The 27,048-nt window shown below is 42.5% G+C and overlaps 1 protein-coding gene across 2 annotated transcripts; it reads right to left on the bottom strand.

Annotated features, from left to right (window-relative positions):
* Window positions 1-346: 346 nt before the first annotated feature.
* TXNL1 (thioredoxin like 1) lies at window positions 347-25,098 on the bottom strand. 2 transcript variants are annotated; one of them, XM_033163818.1, is made up of 8 exons: window positions 24,908-25,095; window positions 16,969-17,065; window positions 13,561-13,734; window positions 10,873-10,995; window positions 10,575-10,644; window positions 9,456-9,628; window positions 8,183-8,287; window positions 347-611 (listed from the first exon to the last, which is right to left on the bottom strand). In XM_033163818.1, exons 1-8 carry the CDS (start codon window positions 25,003-25,005, stop codon window positions 582-584), a joined length of 870 nt encoding a protein of 289 aa, XP_033019709.1. In that variant the 5' UTR covers window positions 25,006-25,095; the 3' UTR covers window positions 347-581. The 2 variants fall into 2 exon arrangements, with proteins under 2 accessions (XP_033019709.1, XP_033019710.1); XM_033163819.1 differs by lacking the exon at window positions 347-611 and adding an exon at window positions 4,496-4,700 and having other exon boundaries at window positions 24,908-25,098.
* Window positions 25,099-27,048: the final 1,950 nt, after the last annotated feature.

The raw sequence follows: 27,048 nt of genomic DNA on the forward strand, positions 1-27,048 counted from the left end.
GTGGCCACCTAGCCTTGGAACTGCCACCTGCAGAGAAGCCCTTGTGTCAATGGGATTTGTTGACAGGTCACCTTGGGAAGGGGTCAAAGGGGCTTTGGCCCCACACCCTGAAGTCCTCTGTTTTCCAAGCGAGCTACTTTGACAGACAGTTGACAAAGATCTACTGAGAATTCAGACAAACCAAGATGCCTCAATCGCTTGGAATAAAAACCATCTCTAAAAACAGAGACTGGGAAAATGAAGGATTATTTAAACATTTTCGGCAAAACATATATATTTAAATTAGAGGAGGTGCGAGTCCAGTTTCCACCTTCAAAGTAATACAGCGAATCTTGCACTGAAAAACTTGGCAAAATTAATGGATTTTATTTACAAATTTATGACCCAAGATTACAACAGAAAACACTTTTTAGTGAAATCCTGTATTAACAAAAATGCAGTGATTTATTTGTAATGGTATTATAGTGGAACAGACTGACAGTCTCTCTGGCTACGGTCAAGCAATTTCCCAGGAGCTAGAAATAAATGTGAAGATCCCATGTTGATTGTAATAAGGCCCTTCCCAGCATTTTCCTCATTCTTTAGTGGCTCTCTCCTTTCTTGCCTACGACCTGAGAAAAGAGAAAAGTGGAGTTAGAACTTGGGCAAATAAAAAGGGGAACTGATTCCAAAGAGCAAGTCTTCTAGAGACTCCCCAGCATGCATTCTAGCGCCATTGGGAGAGGGATCTTGTAAACTAGTGACAGGGAACTTCTGGCCCCCTAGTTCTTGCTAGATTGCAACTTTCACCACCCTTGACTGGCAGGGGCTGATGAGCCAACATCTGGAGAGCTGCCAGTTCCCTGTGCCTCTTGCAAACCAAATTTAGCCAGTAATAAAATGATCAGAGGATCAAATGGGATAACTTTTAGTATGCACTCAGTCAATAAAGCAAGGTCTTATTCAAATACTGACTGCAATACAATCCCCACATGTTCATACCAAAGTTGAACTGCATAGGGTAGGGGGACCATCCAAGAAACTTGCCTGTGTCCATGTTCAGATACTTACAGCTAAACCACTGTCTCTAAATGTCCTATAATGTTATGAATCCGAGAGGAGGCTGAGTAAACTATGATGTAACGATATTGCTGTGTTATATCTTCCCAAGAATCCCATCAAGTTTAAATGGGTCTACCTGAGCTGGTCCACCCACTGCAGGGGGAGCCAACTTATCAATATTGACTAGATTTATGGAATGGTGGTGTCTCTGTGCACTGAATTCTAAGGCAGCAGGGTGGGATTCTGTCATGAAAATGGCCGGAACAGCATATGCTGTCATTACCAGTGTGCAAACTCACAATGCACCTCTTAACTTTCACAGCATTCCCTACTGGTGGCACACACAGCGGTTTGACGCCCCGAGGTTTCCTCCTGGGAACGCAGCTCAGAGGGGAACAGAATCAGTTTCTCTGCCCTTAAGCCTAAGCATACGTACAGGCAGTAAACCCTATTAAAATAATGTAGAGTTACTTCTGAGTACGCATTGTTAGAGGAGGTTACGCATTGGAAAGAAGTTTCACTTAAATCGGTAAGTTCTGCAAGGTCTTAGTATCACGATGCAAACTAAGCAGACATGCTTTCCATTTGGTATGCGGTCTACCTATAATTCCATTTTCCATTTTTTTGTGGCAAGGGCAACAAAATTACATTTTAAACCAAGTAACAGGTTTCTACCTAAGCAAAGTAAAAACCCTTGGGGTTGTATCAAATGTAGTGCTAAGTTAAAGCCATTTAGCGGCACAACTTGTTACATGGGCAATATGCTTTGAACCACTGAAATGCTGTTGCATAAGAGCCCTTGCATTGGCAGGGAACATAAGACACAGTCCTTGGTCATCAAGTTAGCGACAAAATACAGTGGTGCCCCGCAAGACGAATGCCTCGCTAGACGAAAAACTCGCTAGACGAAGGCATTTGTCTAGCGGAAGGCAGCCCCGCAAGACGAAAAAGTCTATGGGGCTGCCACGCAAGACGAAATTTTTTCATCTTTTTTTTGTCTAGCAAAAGCGCGGCTTGCATTGCCGCTTTGCTAGACGAAAATTTTCGCAGGACGAATTATTTTCATCTAGCGGGGCACCACTGTACATGTGAACTTTTTATTGCGGCCAACTGTTTCAGCAGATCAGGCTGAGGAAGAGAAAATAAACCCTGTTTCAGATCTACCCCATAGTAAACATTCTTGTGTTTTGTTGAGAGGGAGGCTAGCAACTCCTTCGCAGGTGTACTGCTTATATTAATTCTACAGGTCTCACTTAGCATACAGTATTGTGCATTTAAGAAGGCATTTTCTTTTTTTCAATATAGCACAGAAGTGTTCAGATGATGATGATAAACTCTCAAGTGCAACATCTATAATCCACCAGTGATATCAAGGATCTCAGCTCATGGTCAAGAGCACCCTTCCCCAAGCTGGTGCCCTCCAGATGTGGTGGACCCCAACTCCCACCAGCCCTAGTCATCAAGATGATGAAGGGCTGATGGCCAGGGCTGATGGAAATTATATGGAGGGCATCAAGCTGGGGAAGGCTAGTCAATACTATGAGGAGTCACACTTTATAAGTAATGATGGTTCCACCCTTTCAAGGGGGTGGAACTTAAGGCTAGCCTACCCTTGTGGGATAAGGATCGTTCTACATAGTGACATGCAGATAATTGATTCTCAAACGCAAAGGCCAATGTAGAATTATTATCTCACAAAACAACACTGAGTGAAAAAAACACGCACAACCAACCAAATTAAGATTTAATTAAGCATGTTATAAACAGGCAAACTAAATCAAAGAAAGGCGAGAGAGAAATATTTATTCTTCAGTAGCGCTTAAAGCATTGCACTACAGGTTTGGATTAAGTAGGTGCATCCAAAAATTAGACACTTATAATGTTAGCAGAGGTGGAGCAACCATTTAAAAATAATAATAATTTGTATGCATCTATACCATTCAGAGGGGGAAATGCTCAAATGCTCAAGTGCCCCATGTGTATTACCTGAAAAATCAAATATTTTTGATATTGACGTTTCGTTAGTGTATTTATAACCCCCAACTTTACACCAACAATTTCCAACTGTGAGACTAATAAGATAATTCAAACACAACAGAGCAATGCTTCTTGAAATACTTCATTATTCCTGGCAGTTTCTGTTTCTTATTAACTGTGCACTTCACATAAAAATTCATTCTCCATAAGGGGCAGATTTCACTCAGGTGGGTGACTTGGGGTCCCTTGATTGCTTTATTTGGTTAAGGATTAACTTGTACACTGGTTGTACACTCAAAAGTGGGCAGATTTATGCCCTATGCCAGGGGTCAGCAACCTTCTTCAGCCGTGGGCTGGTCCACCGTCCCTCAGACCATGTGGTAGGCCGGACTATATTTTTTTGGGGGGGAAATGAACTTATTCCTATGCCCCACAAATAACCCAGAGATGCATTTTAAATAAAGCACACATTCTACTCATGTAAAAAAAACACTGATTCCCAGAATGTCCGCGGGCCGGATTGAGAAGGTGATTGGGCCGCATCCAGCCAATGGGCCTTGGGTTGTCCACCCCTGCCCTATGCCCTGTAACCCTGCACAATGCACTTCCAGATGACGAATGGCAGAAGAAAACGGATGCACTCAGGAGATGTACAATGCAGGATTCTTTCAACAAGGAAATGGGACCACTCTTCCTCACTAGATTAAGGAGGCAGCATCATTCACCATTGAAGTACTCTAGCAGAGATTCCACCCCATTTTTCTTAAATTCACTTGAATGTGTCCACCACAGATAAGATCTAAATTGTTCAATCATTTTTGAAGCGGGAGCGTGAACCCTGAGATGGAACCTCCCTTTCAGTTTTCACAAAAGCTGCTGCATCGTATTTCAAAACACACAGCTGCAAAACTGGCTCTCAAGAGGATTGAACCATGGGTCCAGATTACAGGGATGTAGGGCACAGGTTGCCTTGAAGGGGGCCCAATGACACAAGTGACAGAGCACACGGTTAACACGTAGCATCGCCGTTTCAGTGCCTGGATCTTCTCTGCACGATTATCTTAAGAGCAGGTGCAAGAGCGGACAACACTGGCCTAGAAGGCCCCATGGTGATTCTGTTTGAGGCAGCTTCATGTAAGTTATTAGAGGGCAGCTCAACCTTGAGAGAATGAAAAACCTCCTTGCCTTGAAGAGTCTTCAAGGTAAGTGCAGGAGCTGGGGGAAAAACCCTATCAGGAAAACTTTAGCCACAGGTCACCCAGACCAGAGTTGCAGTTGAGAACACAGCAGACCTCTTCCAACTCCGTTACTCACAGCGAATACAGAATGCAAAGATGCATAGGTGGAAATAATGTGGTGCCAGGTGAACTTCTGAAGCATCTAGTAACAGAATGAGATGGTTTTGTGGGGTGGGTGGGACAAAAACAGTGTTCAAAAGAAGATTTATATATTTAAAAAACGGCATATTAAAAGCAAAGAGAAGTCCATGAGAAAGAGGGATAAAAAAGCAAAGAGACCCAGGAAAACCGTTGCAGAGCAGGATGTGATGGTGCCCCAAGCGATGGAAAGGAGAAGGCAGGTGCTAGGTGAGCAGGAGGAGCAGGGGAAAGGGGCGGTGTGAGGAAAGACCATTTAAGAAACAGAAATCTTCTGCGTTTTTATTTCTTTGGGCCAGGGAAATGCTGAAAAGCAATGAAACAGAGGGTTACAATGAAGCAAAGGAAAAACCGTAGGAAGTGAACAGGGAGGGATGGAAGTGCCATGCCACAGAAAAACTGGCTGCGTATCTCATGCAACTGGATGTCCTCCAAGTGGCAGGAGCTCTATTGCCCTCCCCCCCATATGGACTTAACCTAACACCTGACACTTCAAATTAGCAATGAAATATATGCAAATGAAAAAAAGAGGCAAGTCATGCCAAGCCCTACTCTGACCTAAGCAGCAAAGATTGCTCTCCCTCGCTCTGTCTTCCCGCACAAGTCTCTGTGTTTTAAGCCTGCAAAGTTTGAGCAACACATGCATCAAACAAAGCATTCCCAGACTTCACTTAATACTATGGTAGCAATGGAAGAACTTGCAACAATAAAAATTAAAGCCCCTAGGTGTTACTTCAGGCAGTGTAATTTAAGTCATACTTTCAGTTGCCTTTTAGTCCAGTGTTTTTCAACCTTTTTTGGGCAAAGGCACACTTGTTTCATGAAAAAAATCACGAGGCACACCACCATTAGAAAATGTTAAAAAAATTAACTCTGTGCCTATATTGACTATATATAAAGTAATTCTCTTGAATAGGAATCAAATAAACACAAAGAAAGTATTTTATAATTACTTTTCAATTTTTCCCACGGCACACCAGGCAACATCTCGCGGCACACTAGTGTGCCGCGGAACAGTGGTTGAAAAACACTGTTTTAGTCTACTCTACATTCCAATTAAAGCAAGAGGGGGAGAAGTTAGGACCTTAATAGATATTAGCAAGGGAAGCTATTTCGAGGGGGCAGAAGTTTGGAGAAGTGATAGAACTCACAATCCTCTGTGGGGAGGGGGAATAAAGGACTATAAAGTATCAGTTTTCCTTGCTATTCTGAATGCATCTGTAAGTCGAAGTCCTTCCATTGCATTAATGATACGATAAAGCTGGTCTTGCATTTTCCAAGGTGCCCCATTCTCAAGTTGAGCACAGAATGATGTGGAGAGCCACAACATGACCCCTGGGTCTGATGTTCCCTGTCCCGGATTTTCATGCATGCCACGTAGCCAAGCTTTTGCTCTGGAGCTTTGGAGGCAATTCAGATCTTCTACGTATAGATGCTAAGCTATATCGTAGTGCTGCATATCTCTATGGCTGGAGGGAAAAATGGCAGCCTGATGGCTCTGTCTGGCCTCCAATGGCTTCTCATCTATTCCCAGGAGTATTCCTCAGTCGTTATTCACCACTTCCGATTCAGAGAGCTCTCTCAGCTCCTCTTTCACCATCACAGCACCAATAATGACCGATACTTCTCTGCTAGGTCTATCTTCTTGGCAATAGAATCAGGCCTCCATCCTCAGAGCCACAGACGCCACCACTGCTGAAGCAAGGTGAGGGGGCCACACCAGGAACACTCCAGGCAAGCTAGCTCATCCACTAAGACAAACTTGTCTAGAGAAATGAGTTTTCTGTGGAAGAATGCTGGGCAACACTTTGCAGAAGCAGCAGCACCCCCTTCTTTTCCAATGCACATTTAACTTAAGTCACTAAAAAGGAATGTACCTCTTTTAAAAATCTGGGTTTAGGTCCATCCCTGCCTTTAAAAACTTTGGGGTAACTTGGAAAACTTAACTTTAAATATTCAGTATTGTTTATTTAATAATGGACCATTAACACTCCTGCTTTATCTCATTATGTGCACATAAAAACTACTGTTTAGATAAGCAATATATATTATTTTTCACTAAAACAATTTAGGGTACAATCCCATACAGTACTCCCAAATTGAAATCTACAGAATGTTTTTGAGCGGACACATAGAATTGCACTGTCAGTGATCAGATAGATAATTCTACTGCCATAAGGACAGGACTCTCTGCTTTTTATGAGTCATGGAAATAATAATTTTAGTAGGTGCAGGTTTTCTCTCTTTTGCATGGCAAGCTGTATCCCATAAAATCTATTATTTCCACACACCTATGAAAAGTACAGGAGCCCTGCTTTCCATTGCATCTGTTCTCCTACTGGCTACCCAAAACTCTTCATTTTATTATTGTGCTCTATCTTACAGTACCCAGAACACCTATTGCTAACACTTTTCTCCTACTTTTGCACAGTATCTGAAAAAAGCTCTTTTGATGGTCCTGACATGGAATATAGAATATTTACTGGTCAGACAAACATGAAGACTAAAACACACCATAAACAGTTAAGAAGTTTTTTGTGGGCAACGCACAGCAACCCAAGTCAACCTTGATCACTTATGACAAATGATCAAGTTTTCTGTGCAAAGAGTTTCCTTCGCTCCAAACATTTCCACATACAAAATACCATGCACATTTGCAATATTTAAATGCACTTCTTAAGTCAGGGGTTCCCCAAAATGCCCCTATCACATCTTGTTTCCTTTCAAAAGCCTAATCTAAATTGCACTATACAGAGTGGGTGTGGGGAATCTTTGGCGCTCCAGATGTTGCTCAACTACAGCACTGGGCCATGCTTGCTTGGGTGGGGTTGGAAGGAGTTTTAGTTCAGAAGCATTTGGAAGCCCAAAGGTTCTCCACATCTGGTATAGGCTAATTAATTAACAAGGTGAGACCCGCTTTCCCTCTGCCTTGCCAACATTGCCTTTTAGGTAATTGACACACTTGTTGTCAGCCCAGTATTATTTATCACATCTGTGGGTTTACAGCACAAGCTAAGAATCTGGAGGAGAAACAGATTGCTACCCTTTATAGCAGCCTCCTCAATCTAGTGTCCTATAGAGGTTTTGATCTAGAACTCCCATCAGCCCCATGAGGCATGGCCAATGGTCAGGGGTGGTAGAAGGTCTAGTTGAAAACATCTGGAAAACACCAGGTTGGGAAAGGCTGAGAAACTATAGAGTACCTAAGCAGGGCTTCTAAAGATCAAAGGACTAACATGAATCACAATTTCTCTTATGCCTCCAGTTGTGTTGCTGACTTTTTATACTCTCCATTGCTACTGTTCTGCAGAGCTTCTTATATTCTGCCATTACAGAACTTGAGGCAGAACGACATTATGCATGAAGACATATGTTTTTTATACAGAAAACCAGTTTTCATATTTATCTGAACATGGCTCCATATTCACTACCATAGAAAAGTAGGCTAGATGCCACAGTTGTCTTCTCCCTCTCCTCTTAATTCTGGCCTTCAATTCTGGAAAACCCTGGCTTAAGAGGTCATTTGGCTCTGCAAACTTTTTAAAGCAACCGTGCATTCTTTGGAAACTTCATAAAAATCAAAGGCAGAATATCCAAGACAAATTCCACTCTTCATATTTTTTTTTAAGCAAAAAGGCTACCTCAGTTGTAGTGGGAATGGAAGACGTTTGAAGAGTCAGAACTCACAATTTATTACAGTTATGGGGAGCTGTTCAGCTAACACTGTCCCTTGCAGCTTTTAAAAACTGCAGTCCAGCCTCCAATTTAAAAGACAGTTTTGAACATACCCGCTTAAAATCATTCATGTTTGTTGCTTGGACTGGTGTTCCAATAAATGTGAAATATGAAATTCTCGTCGTTTCCTCATCACCTTGATTGGACTGGACAAATAACTGAAATGGAAAAGATCAGTACTGAGTTACAATAACCCACAAAAAGTAAACTTATTTGAAGTTCAGGGAAAAGCAAAGGGAAGGGAAGATGGACAGGGCTGACTAGTCTACCCCTTCAAGTTTGTTAATAGAAAATATTTGGGTTGTATTAACTAAATGATAGGATTCAAGTCCATGGTGGAGCTTGAACCAGGCAGTTAAAGCTAGAAGAGTGAGTCACACTATTATTCACCGAATCCACTTCTAAACTTGCTGGGGTCAAGTGACCTTGGCCATCTGGTGAGAAGGATGCCCAGCTAGTAAGCAATACCTCCTCTGAGCCTGCATTTGCACTCAAGTTTGGAAAAAGTAAGTGTGAGAAGAATCCTGCCGATTCTGACCTCCTGCAAACCTCAGTGCAAATAAAGGAGACTCCTGCCTCCTTCCCAACCTCTGCTGAAGGACCAAATAAAACTTTGGAGTAGGTACTGGGGGAACTAGTGATGAGAACAGTAGCACCTCGGTTTACAAACAGTCCTGTTTACGAACTGTTCAGTTTATGAACTCTGCAAAACTGGAAGTAGTGTTTTGATTTACGAACTTTACCTCGGTCTAAGAATGGAATCCGAACGGTGGAAGGGCACCAGCGGCAGAAGGCCTCATTAGGGAAAGCGCACCTTGGTTTAAGAACGGATTTGGTTTAAGAACGGACTTCCAGAACGGATTAAGTTTCTAAACCAAGGTACCACTGTATTAATACAATATGGCTACCAAGTCAAAGTAACAAGTAGATATCAAGGTAAAAAGCTAGACTTTCAAATAAGCCTCGTGGAAACAACAGGTTGCATGAGACTGGATCAGGTTTTCTTACTAGACTACGAAACAAAAGGGATTTTTGCTGCTGCTTGTAAAAGTGTGAATTTGTCTGCCCAGACCCATCTTCACTTTGCTCTCCTCTTTCTCAAGCTTGACAGGAGCTGCGTCTGGCAAGCCTGAATATTCCAGGCTCCCATCCCTACCAGTTACTGTATCTAAGAGGAAAGGGGGGGAGCATAGTTGGGCTTCACTGCATTAAAACTATGGTGGAAGTGGCAAAAGTTATTGGCGGATCTACCATGCTTTGGAGTCAGCCTTTTGTAATGTCATAGGATTCTGTTAACCAGGAATGAATTTGAAGGTTTATACTCACAGTTACACTGTTAACATTCTGAAACTTTACATAGCGGAGTTGGATAATACTGTCTTCTTTGATATCATCTGGCGTTAACTCCAGGGCCTGAGTGGGTTCGCTTCTTTCTGCCTCTTCAAAATCCATTGATCGAGGAAGGTTGATAAACACTTTTATATACTTTGGACCTTGACCTGCGATTTAAAAAAAAAAATGCCACTGACTCTTTTAAAAAACCTCAAAACATTATTTTATATACTTGACAGTATTTGAAAGTTCTTCGGTGTACCAAAATTCTGTAGATTCAGAAGAACTGAGAAAGGCAAATTATGTCCAATCTGCACCCCAAGGCAAAGAACCTTCTACCAGAAGCAAGCACATCTCTTGCTTAAATTTTATAACTTTACTTAGTTAGAAAGGGCTGCACTTAACACTACTGGCCAGTCATCTGCAGTCTCCAGAAGTTGTAGGACTTTCAATTCCCATCAGCCCAAGCCACCATAGTCAATTTTCAGGGATGATGGGAGCTGGGGAAGGTTGCTACAGGTTGTATGACTTTTAAATGTTATGGGGAACATTCAAAAGTTTACCCTTAGCAGGCTAAAGCATTAAAGTGACTACACATAGCACAATTCCAACCTCAGCTGAGGAGAAGGTTAAATGGACTTCTCCAGACTCCATCCATATTCCTATTGCTGAGGAGTGTGTCCCTAGCCTTTTCAGAGCAGAGCTCATGCCTTCATTTCAATATATGTATGTAAAATGGGTGCAATAGAAATTTAACGTTATTAGCAACCGCGGTCTTCAGAACGATGATGCCAAAAGATAGCTATGCTGACATGTCACCTGACAAAAGAGACACAACACAATTTCGTAAATTGCAGATTCTTGAAAATATACCAGTGGTCTCAAAACCAGAGTAGCCAGTTTGTTTTGCAAAGTTTTGCACTGCCGGTAGTGCATTTGCAGAAACTTGATGGTATGGCAGCACTGTGCACGATGGCCAGGTCCAGACTTTAAGACTCTGGAGCAGAGAGCAGGGCCACAATCAGGGAACCTGTGTATTGTGCTTTGTATTTTTAAAATCAACAGCGCCTGCATTCATAGATGGCTTCTCTTGAAAGAGAAATTTTTACTCACCATTATCAGGTCCTTGAAACTTCATAGAATAAAGCTTGACAGGCTGATTAAAAGCTACTGTAATAAGCAGCTGTGAAGAGAACAGAAGAAGAAAAATCTAAGAGGGATCTCAAATGCATTGAGCCAAGCATTACTGCACATGGATTTAGAATGCTACTCTTTCCCAGATGGTCACCACCAACTTAGACCCCAGATGGAGTATTTTAAACATGCATACAAATGGGAGTACTATTCTAGCCCAAAGAACCCCTTTGTCCTTTTGATAGTACAATGCAATATTCTCTGGAAGGCAAAATACCTGTTCGTCACAGTCTGATTCCAGGAAGGTAGAGTCTTTACGTAAACAGTTATCAAACCCATGTTCATCACTTTCATTAAGGCATTCACAGCCAGCTTTATTAACAAATGGCATCAAATCCATCTAGAAGTAAGAGACAGTAACAATGATCACCTGGCTGGGCTATACATTTATAAGACATTTACAGGGGGATAAATGTGCAACACCAAGCGGCACTTATTTTTCCATACAGATTGATCATCCCTTCTCTTTCCTACCCGCCCTGTTTTCTCATCCCTTATCCCAAACCTGGTGCCCTCCACATATTTTGGACAACTCCAACCATTCCTGACCACTGGCCATGCTGGCTGGGATGGGAGTTGTAGCCCAAGACACCTGGTGGGCACCTGGTTGGAGAATGCTGCTGTATGTTGTTGTTTCGTGTTGTAAATTACAACGAGTGCTTTGGCAAGATGGCAGTTTAGAAACAGAGCACTTGAAATATTAAAAACAAATATAAACACCAAAGGAGGGAAAATCTATTTACCTAATTGAAAAGACAGTCCAAGTATAATTCTGCAATCCTTCACTTTTGTGTCCTTCAGGACAGTTTTGAAAAGCTTTAGAAGCAAATACCACATCAAAAGATGGAATTGCACGTCTAGTTGGAAGTCAAAGCTGCTACAACTGCTTATTACATTTAACTATTTGCTTAACACTGGAGAGCCAGTGTGGTGTAGTGGTTAAGAGCGGTAGACTCGTTATCTGGGGAACCGGGTTCGCGTCTCCACTCCTCCACATGCAGCTGCTGGGTGACCTTGGGCTAGTCACACTTCTCTGAAGTCTCTCAGCCCCACTCACCTCACAGAGTGTTTGTTGTGGGGGAGGAAGGGAAAGGAGAATGTTAGCCGCTTTGAGACTCCTTCGGGTAGTGAAAAGCGGGATATCAAATCCAAACTCTTCTTCTTCTCTTCTTAACTATTTGCATTCACACTAGACGCAACGAACACAGCGGTGCAGACATTTGTAAATCTGAACTAGTGCAAATGCAAGTAGCCTATATTCACGGGGTTATTTGCAGGAAAAAGATTCAGCTGAAAAGGTAAACTGGGTAGCAGGGATTGAGTCTATTTAGCTGTGAATTTAAAGTACTTAACATCTCAAAAGAGATGCATTCTTGCATTTAACATAATTCTAGGTTAGCACATACAGTTTCCCAGCAAAGTCTAATGGATTGCATTTGCTAATTTGGAAAACAAACCATCACAGCACTGCAGCAGCTGGGTGTGCTTTTATTGAGCTACTGAACTATTAGCTGCGCTGGCACTTGGCTGAAATATTAAACACTGTACTCTGTCAAAGGTTGTATTAATATTTTGGGCTGGATGCAAAAGCTGACCCCTTTTAAGAGGAATATTATATCAAATGATGCTCAGAAACTGTCATGAAGATGACAGCTCCAGTTGAGTGTTTTGTCACATTAAGGTTCTCATTTACATGTGCGTGTCACTCCAGCTGTCAGACAAGCCCTGATTTGCAACATTCAGGAGCCCCATGGTAAAACCTCAACAAGGAAAGATGTTTTGTTTTTTTTAAAATCTGCTGAGAGCTATTTTCTCTTAAGTCAAGGTAAAACCTTGAAGGTGGTGTTTGACAAAAAGATTAGAAATTCTGGTCTCAAGACTTCAAGATCTGGACTAAAAGTTTTTTTTAATTCCCCTCCACTCCAAACCACCCTCCTGTTTAGTGTAGGATCTTGCCCCAATTAAAAGTTCTAGAGAACTCAAACACATGCACAAGATTTAAGACATTTTGGCTGATCCCAATAGCTATGTGGACTTGCTGTGGATTTGGCATTTTTTCCCCCTTCACTGACCACTTTTGCTTTTCATGTCTCTTGGGGAAAACTGTTTCCAGCTCTTCAGGGTAGAATCCATAACCAGGAGAATGTGGGTGGTTTTTTTTTTTTAAACCACCTGAAAGGGGATTTGTACTTTGAGGGTTATGTGCTCCCTAGACACCAAGCAACATTACACATTTTGGTACCCTTTTTTTGAACATTTTTCAGGTCTTCAATAACCTGTGCGGCTACCGGAACTGTATGCAGTTCTGCATATGCACCATATGTTCATATAAAGGTATTATGTTATCACCAGTTTTATTTTCAATCCTCTTCCTAATAATCGCCAACATAAAATTTTCCCTTTCCACAGCTGCTAGACAACAGAGGCCTGTTGTGAGCACAAGCTATAAAGACTTTGCATATGCAGTAAGAGTAACAGAAAGAGAGCTCAGTGTGTTTGTGTGTGTGTAAGAGAGAGAGAAGGGATGGAGGAATGGAGAGAGAGAGAGAGAGAAAGGGAGGAAGGAATTCAAAATTCTATAATTAATCTGGGCCAGGATTCAAAAAGTACTCTTGACTTTCAAATGCATCAATACATTCTGTATCTCTCCCTCCCTCCTGATGCAACAGAGGCTGCCCGGGATGGAGGTGAAGTTCTAATTTTCAAAGGCATTATTTAAGGGGAGGAGGAGAGCAAGGAGGGACTGCAGTGGAAAGGGGACCCTCAGAAGTCCCAGATCATGGGAAGAGCTTTTGCACCTGCATGGAAGCTCCATCCTGATCCTCTGGATCATTTCGAATGCAAATCTTCCAATACTGCACAGATAATAATCCACTAGAATAGTATTCAGATAAAATATACATACATATCCTTTTGGAATATCGGCATCCTCATTATTTCCAGGATCATTTTCTAGGTGCTGTTTGATTTTCTCTTCCAATCCAGCAGCGTCAGCACCTTGATACTGGTCAATGCGCACTTTGCTCCGGAAGAAAAGAAACGTTGGGGTTGCCGATATATTATTGGTTGCAGCTGTTCCCTAGTGTTTGAGAAGTCAACGGTTAGCAATGTGTAGCAAGATTTTAATATATAGTGAACAAAAGAGTACCAATCATCCCAGGTCACCCACATAAACATCATCATCAGCAAGTTTGCTGCTTACATGCAAAAATAGTGCTAATTGGAAATATGGTTTTCTATGTTGTTCCTTATTGCTAGAAAGCATCTTAAAAAGCAGAGACATCACCTTGCCGACAAAGGTCCATATAGTTAAAGTTATGGTTTTCCCAGTAGTAATGTATGGAAGTGAGAGCTGGACCATAAAGAAGACTGATCGCCGAAGAATTGATGCTTTTTAATTATGGTGCTGGAGAAGACTCTTGAGTCCCATGGACTGCAAAAAGATCAAACTTATCCATCCTTAAAGAAATCAGCCCTGAGTGCTCACTGGAAGGGCAGATCCTGAAGCTGAGGCTCCAGTACTTTGGCCACCTCATGAGAAGAGAAGACTCCCTAGAAAAGACCCTGATGTTGGGGAAGATGGAGGGCACAAGGAGAAGGGGGCGACCGAGGATGAGATGGTTGGACAGTGTTCTCCAAACGACTGGCATGAGTTTGGCCAAACTGTGGGAGGCAGTGAAAGATAGGTGTGCCTGGCGTGCTCTGGTCCATGGGGTCACGAAGAGTCGGACACGACTGAACAACAACAACAATGTTGTTCCTTAACAGAGAAAAAGGCGTTCATGGTGACTTTTTAATACAGTGGTATCTCTACTTACGAACATGATCCATTTTGGGGTGCGAAAAGTCCGTAAGTAGAGTGCCGTTACTGCGTGTGCATGATAGAGTGGTTCTGTGCATGCGCGAAGCACGCAGATCGCTTCTGCGCATGGCAAACCCGGAAGTAAATACTTCTGGGTTTGCCGTGTTCGTAACTTGAAAAGCCGCAACGTGAAGCAAACGTAACACGGGGTATGACTGTACTTTTGGTAGCATGTGCTAAAGGCTAGCATAAAATGAAGCTTCTCATGGCATGTATGTAAAAGATATTGGTACATTTGCTCAGTTTAGATGTCATACTGAACTGCAGTTAAGAAAGCATGATTTTGCAAACTACGGTTTGATGAGATGTCTGAAATGACAAACTCTGCTTATGACCATTGCCCCACTTCCAGAGGTGGCTGCACCATAAGGATGGGAGTGATTGCATGAAATCTGAGCACGGAGAAAGTAACACAGAAGAGCAGCTAAAACATTGTTTGCCTGTTGTATATTATTTGTAAGCTCAAGCCATCATTAGGCATGATGCCTGAATTAAGCCACTGGGCTAGTTCAGACATAATGATCTGAATTTAATAAACCCTGATAGGAACACTGAAGATGATGTGCAAGGGAGGAGCAAAGGGAAACACTAATTCTTAATAAGCCATGATTTATTGAGCCACATAGTTTACATCTGAACTGGCCAAGTGTCAAATTTTGCAGCAGTTTTGAAAGGACTGTGAAAAAGGTGACAAGCAGGAGTCACATATCCGCTGCTGAAAGACAAAGACACTTAAGAGCTCTCTGAATGTCTTCCCCTCACAAAAGTGAAGCGCATTATGATCCTATTACTATCTTTCCATGCACTTTTAGATGTGGCCACGATTCCTATATATGTAATCTTGTTTTTGCACAGGAGATGAGATACAGGCTTAAGCCTTAGCCAAGGACTATTAGAGCCAGCTTTCTCCTGCACAACTAGGGAAAGAAGACTGTATTGCCACATTCTCTTTTAAAATTTTGCTTCGAAGACCACTCGCAAGTTTCTTCATACTCCATGCACCAAGTTAAAACCATCCGAGATTAAACTGCACCAAATGATATTTTCCAAAGTTTTATAACTGTACTGAGAATAAGGATAAGACTCCTATTACTATGTACCCAAGATACTGTTAGTTCATAAAAGAGCGAATGAACAACAGCTTTTTAATGGCTTAAATTTAATAATGTAAGCCTTACGGATGGTACAACTTGCATTGTTAAATGCCAACAATACTTCTGCATAATTAAAAAGCCTTTTATTGGATGAATTCAACGTCTATACCACAAAGAACAAACCAAATACGTTCCAAGTAGCCAAATTATGCAACAGTAGGAAACCAGAATTTGACATTAAATACTACCAGGCTTCAAGTTAATAGCTGAAAAATGTAGCACTGCTTGCAGAGGGTTGAAGCGGAGTCACTCAAAAGGCCAGCTGAATTGTACCTTTCTATCCACTGCAGTCACACATCATAAAATGTCACCCCCAGAGAACGTTCTATTCCTAACCCTCGTAATATTGATTATTTAAGATTTGTGTCGTACTTTAAAAAGATCTGAATTAGGAGAGGCAGCACAGTCCCTCAGCCATTGTCTGAGCGCAGTGGTGGAAAGGTTGAGGAAAACAAGCTGAGCTTGAATCCTGGCAATATGGAGGCCCCGTGGGTAAGTAGTTTCTGTGCCTGAGAAATCGGTCAATTGCCTGCCCTGGGTGGGGTTGCACTCCCCCTGAAGGAGCAGCTTCTCAGTTTTGGGGGGGGGGGTCCCTTCTGGAACCAACTCTGTATTACAAAAGTTTTTTCCCCCAAATTTAGCAATACAATCTGATTAATATTTGGTTGGAGTTTTGTGTCACTTTCTCTGCACCTCAGTGCAGAAATCATGAAAGTTACAAGAAAACCCTGAACATTCATGATATCTGACCAATATTTGATTCAAACATTGGTAGTGGCAAACTGGTAGACTACAGATAACTATAACCAAAACATTCAAATAAATAAATAAAAATTTAAATGACCCAATTTGTCATGGGATCATTGCATCCATCACACAACAGCTTGCTTGTTTTGAACCACCAACTTAAAATGGTTATCATGGATAGACCTGTCTACAGCTGAATGTACATCCACCCACAGCAGCAAACTTAAACTCTACCAAGATATAACTCAAATTCTTGCCAATAACATGAGCAGCAGTAGGTTTATAAAACTCAAGCCGTATGCCTTTACATGGCATTCCCCTCCTGATAAATGCCAACCTTGCCTTTTAGAGGACAAGCTACAGCCTATTCCTCCTCTGAGGTAGGTATGCCCACTGATTGTCAACAGGCTTCTAGAAAAAAAAAGTCTTAAATATTTATTTTATTTCTGGACTGCATTTATATCCCACATATCAAAAAAATACACCTGTAGGAATTAAATCTTGTTCACTGAAACATGCTCATGCACACACATACACAAACACTACTCACCTGGCATTGATGCACATCAACTTCTAAAAATGTTGCTTGGGGATATTTATTGCTCAGAGCGTTGAAAGCAGGGGCTATCCTTAAACATGGGCCACATCTGTCAGGGGGAAGAAAAGGACAATATCAGCACTTCCGCTTATGTAACTGCAGCCCCCTTGGGATTCACATGGTAAATCAGACCAAATCTAAGGATAACAGAGATTGTGTGGCTGGTACAGAAAACAGCAACCCTCACACTGCCATCTCTTCTTCCTTCCAGTAGTATGAAGTGACATCCATCAAGCTCTGCTGAAGGAAAGTGGGGTGTAAAATAAACCACCATTATGCAGCTAGCCTTTTCTCCCATTTTCTTTGGCTGCTGATAGCAGCATTGTAAGTTTCATTGCCACCCTAAGTCACAACATGTGTTTTAGCTTGCTAGATGTTACAGGGAAGGAGATTAGGGCTGGGAGATATCTGGTTTTAAACACTGTGATATATCATCAGCTAAACATCACGATATACTGATATATTACAACGTCTGAAATAAGGATGGAGCTACAGGTGATACTCAAAAAATTAGAATATCGTGGAAAAGTTCATTTATTTGTTTTGATGATTTCATTTAATATTCTAATTTTCTGAGATTGTGAATTTGGGGTTTTCACCAGCTGTACGCCACAATCATCACAATTATGACAAATAAAGGCTTGACATCTCTCGCTGTGCGTGTCATGAGTCTATCTCATAAGTTAGTTTCACCTTTTAAGTTGAATTCCTGAAATAAATGAACTTTTCCACGATATTCTAATTTTCTTAGTATCACCTGTATGTAGAGGCACTGGCTGGCTTCAGTTTTTCCCACAATGTGATTTTTGCATAGCACACACACACATACACACATCATGATTTGTGCTATATTGCCAAGTCAAAAATTATGAAACTGATACCGCGATATGGACTATTGCTAGAGGAGATGCAGGGCTTCTAGAGGAGATGCAGGGCTTCTGCTTTTGGCACTGGCTTCTGCTTTTGGCACTGCTTTTGGCACTCCTAGAGGAGATGCAGTACTTCTGCTTTTGGCACCGGCTATATGCAATCCCCAAAACATCTAGCTTCAGACCAAGGAGATTGATATCTGACACTTTTCCAAGTCAACTTGACTACATCATCATTTCTCAGCAAAATGCATAATGAAAGCATACAGGTTAGTCTACGTAAAGCAAAATCCTTTTCTACTCAATTGCAATCCCACAGTGATTGCCCTTTCATAGAAAACTGTCTCGAAGCTTGGCATTAGAAACACATCTCATAATTTGTATACTCCACAGTGCTCGGGGACTATAGGTAACTAGAAAACCATGAGAACTTAATGGTTCTCATAAAGAATACTCCCCAAGCTGTAAGTAAACATCCAGCTTTCTAGTGATGTAATATTTCTTGCTTATTAAAATATATTGCTCTCTGGAGAGTACAACACAGCACCTTTTGCCTCATTCCAAGACTTACAAAAGCAAGCATAGGAAAGGAGTTGTGACAATTTGCTGCTTCTCTCTCACACACCCCACATACGAATATCTCTCTGGCCCATTTTGCACGCAATTTACACCAACACAGCATCTCTGATTTATTGTGGGAACGAGTATTAAATATTTCTCTCCATGTTGGGTTCACATTTCCAGTGTCAAGAAGCCACAGATTTTGGCTCCACTTAACTGGGCAATCCATTATTTGTGAATGGCACCTATTCCCTCCCTCTCCTCCCAAAGTCATCCGGTTTGCACAGAGAATTCAGCGGGAGGGAAGAGTGGATAGCTCATCTTCTGCCGCGCTTCAGAGGAAAGCAGAAAGAGTGTGAAAGATTTGTATTGCTTCTGGTCTCCCTAGACCCTAATCAATACGTTGATAACTCAAGAGTAAGAGAAATTATTTTTATGCTGACAGCTGCCAAGGTGGGGGATCCATACACACCATTCCAATATTTTATGTTCCTACTTCACATTCCTGAATACAAACAACTGTGCAGAGCCATGCACCTGACTAAAATGTCCTGATAAAAAAAGAGAAAAATGGTAATTTCCCCCTCCCCTGAAGTCAGCAAAGAAATATGATTATGTTCTAATCTATCCATTATGAGGGAGAAAAGTAAAAGTAGTGTAAGAAAAACATCACGAGCAGCTTCAATAATTAGACAAGAACACAATTTTATTTGTTTATTGCTCAATCAACTTTGAATCTGCTCTTCATCTATTCACCCAGTATATTTACAGGCTATGTAAAAACACAACAATAGTAAAAATGCATAGCCATAACATTAGAAATGAAACCATCCGTCAACAAAGCATCTCTGCAAGATGCACAATTACACTGACCTTGAAACACCTCAGTTTGTCCCAAAGGCGTCTTATCAAACTGACTGGCATGGGAAGGGAATTCTATGGAAAACACAGCTTGAGCAAAATATGTTCTCCCATCAGCAGAAAAAGCATTACAGCACCATCACTTCTCATTGCTTCCTCACTTTTAATTCCTTATTTACAATGACTTTCTCTCTGCTGAAGTATACAAACCATTATTTGGGAAAGGGGCAATTTGGTTACAACTAGCACTTATGTCTGTGTTTAAAGCTTATTGCTAGCAGCATTAGAGAATTTCAATTACCCCAAACTACTAGGTCTCTCTGCTATACAGACCTCTGTAGGTCAGGATAATAAGCTTAGTCATTTTCAGTATGTTTCTCAACAGTTTCTCTGCCAGTGGATGACACCAATGATGTCCTACTGATTTTCCACTGTAAAAGCTGACTGCACAGAAAATGACTTTGCTACAGAAAATTACCAATCACAAGAGTTCAATACTGCAATAGGGCATAACCAAAGAGACAGCTCTGAAAACCAAAGAGACCGCTCCTGCTTGGCAGGGGGTTGGACTGGATGGCCCTTGTGGTCTCTTCCAACTCTATGATTCTATGAAAACTTCACATCAGTTAATAAGGGGATTTAGGACGAATTCTCAATTTTTACAGGGCTTGATCACAATTCTGGCTTCTCCCTCTAGAACTTATAGTAGGCAAGACAGAAGTATTCTGTGAGTTGGCACTTATTTACATAGTGGAATCAGGGAGGACAGAATTATACTGATTAAAATGGAAATCTATTCCTGTAGTCACAACAGAACGGGTCCAAGTGGAAAAAAAACACACAAGTGGAGGGCGAGACGTCTGACAAAAAAACAAAAACAAAGTTAGCTGAAGGCAATTCTGTATTGGGAAATTTTTAATGTCTGATGTTTTACAATTTCTTGTGTGCTATAAGCCACATAGAGTGACTGGGGAAACCCAGCCAGATGGGTGGGGTATAAATAATAAATTGTTGTTGTTTTTTGACCAATCACCATCGATTAATGGCCAAGTACTTTAATACATTATGTCGGCCAAGCTATTATGATGTAGCTAATGTTAAGTATCTGTCAAGAGATACAAAAGTTCTTCTTGGATCTTGTTCACGACCCCCAGGGATAGCCTCTGTGAGAAGTCATCAAAAATTGTCACACAAGACACCATGGCTATGGTAGGGAGAAAGGGCAATCAGAAGATCCAAACCTTCACTGTCAGAGGATACAATCATTCAGCGAAGGAAGCTGGGTACCAACATCTTCTTGGCTTCTTACAAAATCTGACTGTGGCCTAATATCATCAAATAGCAAGTGACCTTTTCACTAGTAGCTCTATCCTATTTTCATTTAAAAACTGATCAGAAGCCAACAGATACCTCCAATAATTTCAAGATGAAATGTGGGTGTTAATGGGGCAACAAAATAATATTTCTACAAGTCCAATCAAAATCTAGTGAATATAAAGGATAGGATAATCTTTATTGTCATTGTCCAATGCAGAACAACGAAATTGGACCAGCACGAGGCAAATTCAGACCCTAGCTACCAGTTTAGCCATCTTTTCAGTCCACCTTACCAATTTCTAAAACTGAAAGAATGAGCTATCTCACATGGTCAATAATGCTCTGCTAACCAGTACTTTTGTTGGTTAGCTTGTTCTCCCGCAACATGGCAAAAGCTGGTACCAAATGAGTTCTGATCAGGTTCAATCCCAGTTAGGATAAGGTGCACGCACGTGGCACCTTACAACTTAACTTATTACAGGGCTACCGTCCGGCTCTTCAGCTGTTCAGAACTACATCCAGTACCAGTGTCAGTAGACATACTAGTTGTGATATTATTTCTTCGGGTCCTACTGAAGTTGCCCCACCCTGACTGATCTACTCAGCAATACCTGCTACAGTATTCCCTTCTGCCTGTTATATAGACAGCCAGCAAATGAACAAGCATTAAATGAATAACTGGAAACCTGCAACCCAACAGTTGGTTGGCTGGTTTAAAAACTGTAAATAAGTGAAGCTTTCTCAAACTCACCACACATCAATGCTGATTGGCTCTAGTTGCAACAATAGCAGAAACCACAACTGCCCAAATTGCCATGGCAAGGTCTAGAGTTGGCCTAGCAAACCAATTGCCCATATGCTCCTTCTTTGTAATGCACAGAGGATCCCACTTCTGTTGATGGGTCTCATGTGATGTTTTGTTTCAGGTCTTTTAAAAGGTAAAGGTAAAGGGACCCCTGACCATTAGGTCCAGTCATCTTGCTTTACTGGCCGAGGGAGCCGGCGTACAGCTTCCAGGTCATGTGGCCAGCATGATTAAGCTACTTCCGGCGAACCAGAGCAGCACACAGAAACGCCGTTTACCTTCCCGCCATAGCGGTGCCTATTTATCTACTTGCATTTTATGCTTTTGAACTGTTAGGTTGACAGGAGCAGGGACTGAGCAACGGGAACTCACCCCGTTGCGGGGATTCGAAAGTCAACCTTCTGATCGGCAAGCCCTAGGCTCTGGTTTAGACCACAGCGCCTTTATTCAACCCCATGTCTGTAACATTCCTTGTTTCCTCAGGACATACTTGTTTGCGCTCAGTTTTCACTTAGTTTTTCCATGTCAAAGAACATTTCTCAGTCCTTAGACTACCCTGTATGAGGTTATAATCCCAACCAAACTGACAACTTTGGACTGTGTACTGTTCTATATCACCACACCAACTTAATGAATCAGATCTATTCAAGTGTCCTATTTCTAATCGCCAAACGATAGTTTAGCAACTGGGAACTCCTACAAACACACATGGTCCTCCTCTACCCTTGGGCATATACAGGGTGGATTTGATTTAAATCAAACTGATTTAAATCACGATTTAAATCACTAGTCAGTAAGGCTCAGGGCCGGTTTAAATAAAAAAAATCCGATTTAAATCAGATTTTTTTTTATTTAAATCAGCCCTGAACCTTACTGACTAGTGATTTAAATCGTGATTTAAATCAATTTGATTTAAATCAAATCCACCCTGTATATATACTCCTTATTTCTCCACTTTCCAAGTTAGTGGTTTACCATGATGCATACTGCAATTTTCTCTCAAACCAGAGAATGAATCCAGGATTTCACCTTCAGAATATCTCCTAAAAATATCTCCTACTCACTGCAAAAGGAGCATTCCTTTCCAAAGCAGGAAGTACAGCAATTAGTCACAGGATATCACTGAAACCCAAATTAGGGTGTGGGTTTAGTTCCCAGAGAATGACAAAGTTGTAATAACAAATCTGGGGAATGATGACGACTCTACAGAGAAACAACAGCTCAGGCTAGAACTCTGAAGCAGAGCCCAGCACATGTAAAGTTAACACTTTGTGGAAATCTTGTCACCCAAAAGCACTGCTTAGCCCTCCCTCTTGCAGGCTTTAAGCAAACCAGGAAGTCTTTTTAAAAATTCTGCCATGTCTTTGTACTGATTTTATTGCTGGACCCCTAGAGTTTGTTTTGTCTGCTTTATGCTGTTTGTTCAATGGCTGCATTTTTATTGCTATATGGATTGGGAGGGCTTGCCCTAAAAGGCAGAGTAAATAAAATGACAGTGCATACCATTTCAACTATGTGCTTATTGGGGTAGGTAGCTTTGAAAAACTGTTCCCTCTCCCTTCACCCCCAACTGCTCCCTATCTGGGTCATGCCAGGCTTTGCACAGGAAATTACATGCTGCTTACATTCTGTCACACAACTCAGCTGTGATGGTGGCAAGCTTGCTGCACGTGCATGGAGTGTGCTCTGAGCTTGCAACACATGAGCTAACAGGGACTACGTAAAGGCAGGCTGCACACTGTTCCTCACAGATATTTTGTAATGTGTGAAGTAGCCCTGAAAGGGCTTCAAGTTGTGAGGATTATCCCACAGAACTCTCACCTGTTGCCGCTGGCATTCTGAACACCATATTCAAATAGGGCTTCTTCCTGCTTCTGAACCTGTTGCTTCATTATGTTCTTTTAGAAAGTGAATTAAAAACTAAAGAAGTGTGATAATTGGCGAGACTAGTGAAATCAGACCCACACAAAAATCAGAATATATCAGTGGCTTCTTGTTCACTTCAGATCTTGTCAGGAAAGTGGGCAAGAGAGAACTGTCTTCCCAAGATATGGACAATAGAAGAACTAGCAATAAACTTGTTTGCAATGAGACTTCTGGAAATAAAATTAATTCTCACCGTTTGTAATGGACAATATGCTTTCTCTACTGTCACACCCTCCTGCTGCAACTTTGTGACCCACTTACCTATGAATAAGTCCCACTGACCTGAATGGGCCTTACTTATAAGACTGTGTGCTTATAAGTGCTTATAAGAAAAGAAATCATTTGCTGTGCAAAGAAAAAGGAACCATATACAGTATATACCGGTACAGCCTCAGACAATTTCGCTTCAGATCCCGGGGGGAGGCATGTTAGCTGCCCAAGTCAATGAATTCATTACGCCTGGTTAACATATTTGCCTTTTAAATAAAATGAATGAGCAAGCTTAGAAATCTGAATTAATTGTTACTTATTTCAGTATTTTAACTTCTGCGCTTTGTTAAATAATTCCCTGGGTTTTAGCGCCTTATCTTTCTTGTAAACTGCTTTATAATAATAATAATAATTTATTATTTATACCCCGCCCATCTGGTCGGGTCTCCCCAGCCACTCTGGGCGGCCTCCAACAAATACCAAAATACAATACAAAGTCACAAATTAAAAACTTCCCTAAACAGGGCTGCCTTCAGGTATTTTCTAAATGACAGGTAGTTGTTTATCTCTCTGACCCCTGATGGGAGGGCGTTCCACAGGGCGGGCGCCACTACCGAGAAGGCCCTCTGTCTGGTTCCCTGTAGCTTTGCTTCTCGCAGTGAGGGAACCGCCAGAAGGCCCTCGGTGCTGGATCTCAGTGTCCGGGCTGAATGATGGGGGTGAAGACGCTCCTTCAGGTATACAGGACCGAGGCCATTTAGGGCTTTAAAGGTCAGCACCGACACTTTGAATTGTGCTTTGAGTTTTGTTTTTTAATCAAGCAGTGTATACACCTTATGAATCAAATAAAACAAATACATGCCTACGCATTTATTTGTATGCCTCCATCAAACCATGCTCAAGGCGGCTTAAAACGAATAAAATGCATAGCTACAACATAGCAAAAATAGCCAAACAAAATAAGTTGTTGTTGTTGTTGTTGTTGTTTTTTAAAAAAATGCAAAACCGAACCGAGCAATTTCCTACAGGAATCGCAGGGAAACCTAAAATAAAGATACAGAAGGCCAGCAGCAGCAACAACCCCTCCCCCAAATAAAAAACCCCAAACACCCCATAAACAGGCACAACCTCGGACCGATACAGTTCTGCGTTGAACTAAAACCTGAATGTGCTGATACAATGGGGATAACGCCTTTCCCGTCCTCGGGGACCGTTGTGAGGGGCCGGGGGGGGGGGAGGAGGAGGAGAGCCCCCCCTTCCCTCAGAGAGGGAGCCGTACACGTGTGCGTGTCCGCTCGTGTGAACGCGCGAAGGGTCTCCGAAGAGGCCCCTGCCTACTCACCCCCTCATGGTGAACTTGGCCACGACTAGCCGGGAGCCCGCGGCGCTGAGCTCGCTCTGGAAGTCCGCGTCGTTGGCGATCACCTTCACCCCGACCATTCTGGCGGCGGCGGGGGCAGCAACACGCCCGGTAAGTGCAAAGTCACCGCGGGAAGAAAAGGAGCGCGGGCGGGGCGGGGCGGGGCGAGGGGCCGGCCGGCCGCGCCCAGCATGCACCGCTCCCGCGCAGGCTCACACGGCCCCGGCCATCTCTTTCTTCCGCCTTCCTCCTCCTCTCAGGCACCCTCGGCTGAGAGTTCACCCAGGTTCACGCGCCTAGGGAGAGGGGAGGGGTCGGTGGCTCATACTTCCGGTTGAAAGACTTAACCAACGGACGAAAGCCGCCATTGGTCGCGAGTCTCTGTTGGGCGCTCTAGGCTTCGAAGACTCTATGGTGTAAACCTCTCTCTCTCTCTCTCTCTCTCTCCGCCCCCGCCCCCCTTACAAACGCACACGACGCTGCTTCATGTTTTGCACTTGGAATAACAAAAATAATTCGGGTAGTAGTGCTTGCGGCGGTGCGTGGCGTTTTTGTTGTGGTTCCACCTCTATGGGATTACCCGCTTGACTCCGCCGGTGACATCTTGGAGAAGGGCAAGGAGCGACCTCCGGCTTCAGGGAGGAGCGTTATTGGTTGGCAAGCCTGGTGACCTTTGCGGGCGGAAGTGATTGGCTTTTCAGGGTAGCCGTCGTAGTTCAGGGCTCGCGGAAGTGGGGGAAGCTTGGGCGGCTGCATTGGTTCCGGTTCTGTGCATACCCGACACCCTCCCATCCCGAAAATTATGAACTAGAATCGTATAATTTGTAGAGTTGAAAGGGATCCCAAGGGTCATCCAGTACAACTTCCTGCAGTGTAGGGATAGGCTGCTGGCCAAATCGGGGGATTTATGGATCTAACCGATTCACTAGCATAGCCTTGCAGAGTTGTGTGTTGTTGTGCGGCGTTTTTGTGTTTTTAAATCGATGCTTATTGAGGTCTTCCAAAGTAAATGCACATAGGGTTGCAATGACACCAAGGTCCCACTGAAATCCATGGCCAAGGCGGTTGCAATTGACTTAAGCGCCATTCATTCCAGTGAGCCACCCACTCCTGCCAAACATTTGTGGGGTTAGGAGTGGGACCGCCTCAAAAACTTCTGTAGACGGTATAGAAAGTGTGACCTCCCTATAGCATCACGAACACAAATCATTATGAACGCAAAATAAAGCGGAACACCTGGAGGGGCCACCAACCTATGCATCTAAGTATGTCCTGCTGAACTTGAACAGAGCTGATTACCACTTAACTGCAGTCCTGTATTTCAGATCTCTCTCTCTCTCTCGCACTGCCAAGTTAGGGATCCTCTCCAAATACATGTATTTGAAAGGGTGGTGCGAAATGTCATGTATTTAAGGTCTGGGTAGCCAAGCACAGACAATATTTACAAATTCATGTGTGTGTCCACGTGTGTGTGTTTGTGCATGGGCATAGCCAAGGGAGGGGGCAGGGAGCTGCAGCTGCCCCCCATCCAATCATTAAAAAAATACATAGCAAACGGAGGTTCTGTCCCTCTCCAACAAAAGGCCTGCCCCTTCCTAACAAAAATCCTGGCTATGCCCACGTGTGTGAGAGACGAATTCCACAGGGGCCGCCCTGTTAATCTGCAATAGATTATAATGGATTGCTTTGAAGTTACTTCAGCACCAGATGAAAAAAAAATCCCCCCCAACTGTCCCGCCCTGTCCTGTATTTTGCCTGAACTGCCATCCCTTTGCTGGGAGACAATGGGTGAGTGTGCCTTTGGGGGTGAAGTAAGTGACTTCCTTGGGGCTCAACCCTGTGTGCATGGAGGTCCTGGGCTGCCCGGACGACAAATTGCTCGGCCTCGCTGCTGTGGTCCACAGGAAGGCAGAGAAATACATTTGGCACAAGCAGAGACCAATTCTTTTTTTTTATTTTTTATAAGTATTTTATTAAATTTTCCATAAAAACATAAAACAAACAACACACACAATACAAATTAAACAAAAACAACCAAATAAACCATACAAACAAACAAAAACTATTTACTCTAACTTCATTTCTATTCTTCTTTGGGATGACCTCCCCCGTTCCCTCTTCTG

This window comes from Lacerta agilis, chromosome 11 (assembly GCF_009819535.1).
Source record: "Lacerta agilis isolate rLacAgi1 chromosome 11, rLacAgi1.pri, whole genome shotgun sequence".
Lineage (NCBI taxonomy): Eukaryota > Metazoa > Chordata > Lepidosauria > Squamata > Lacertidae > Lacerta > Lacerta agilis.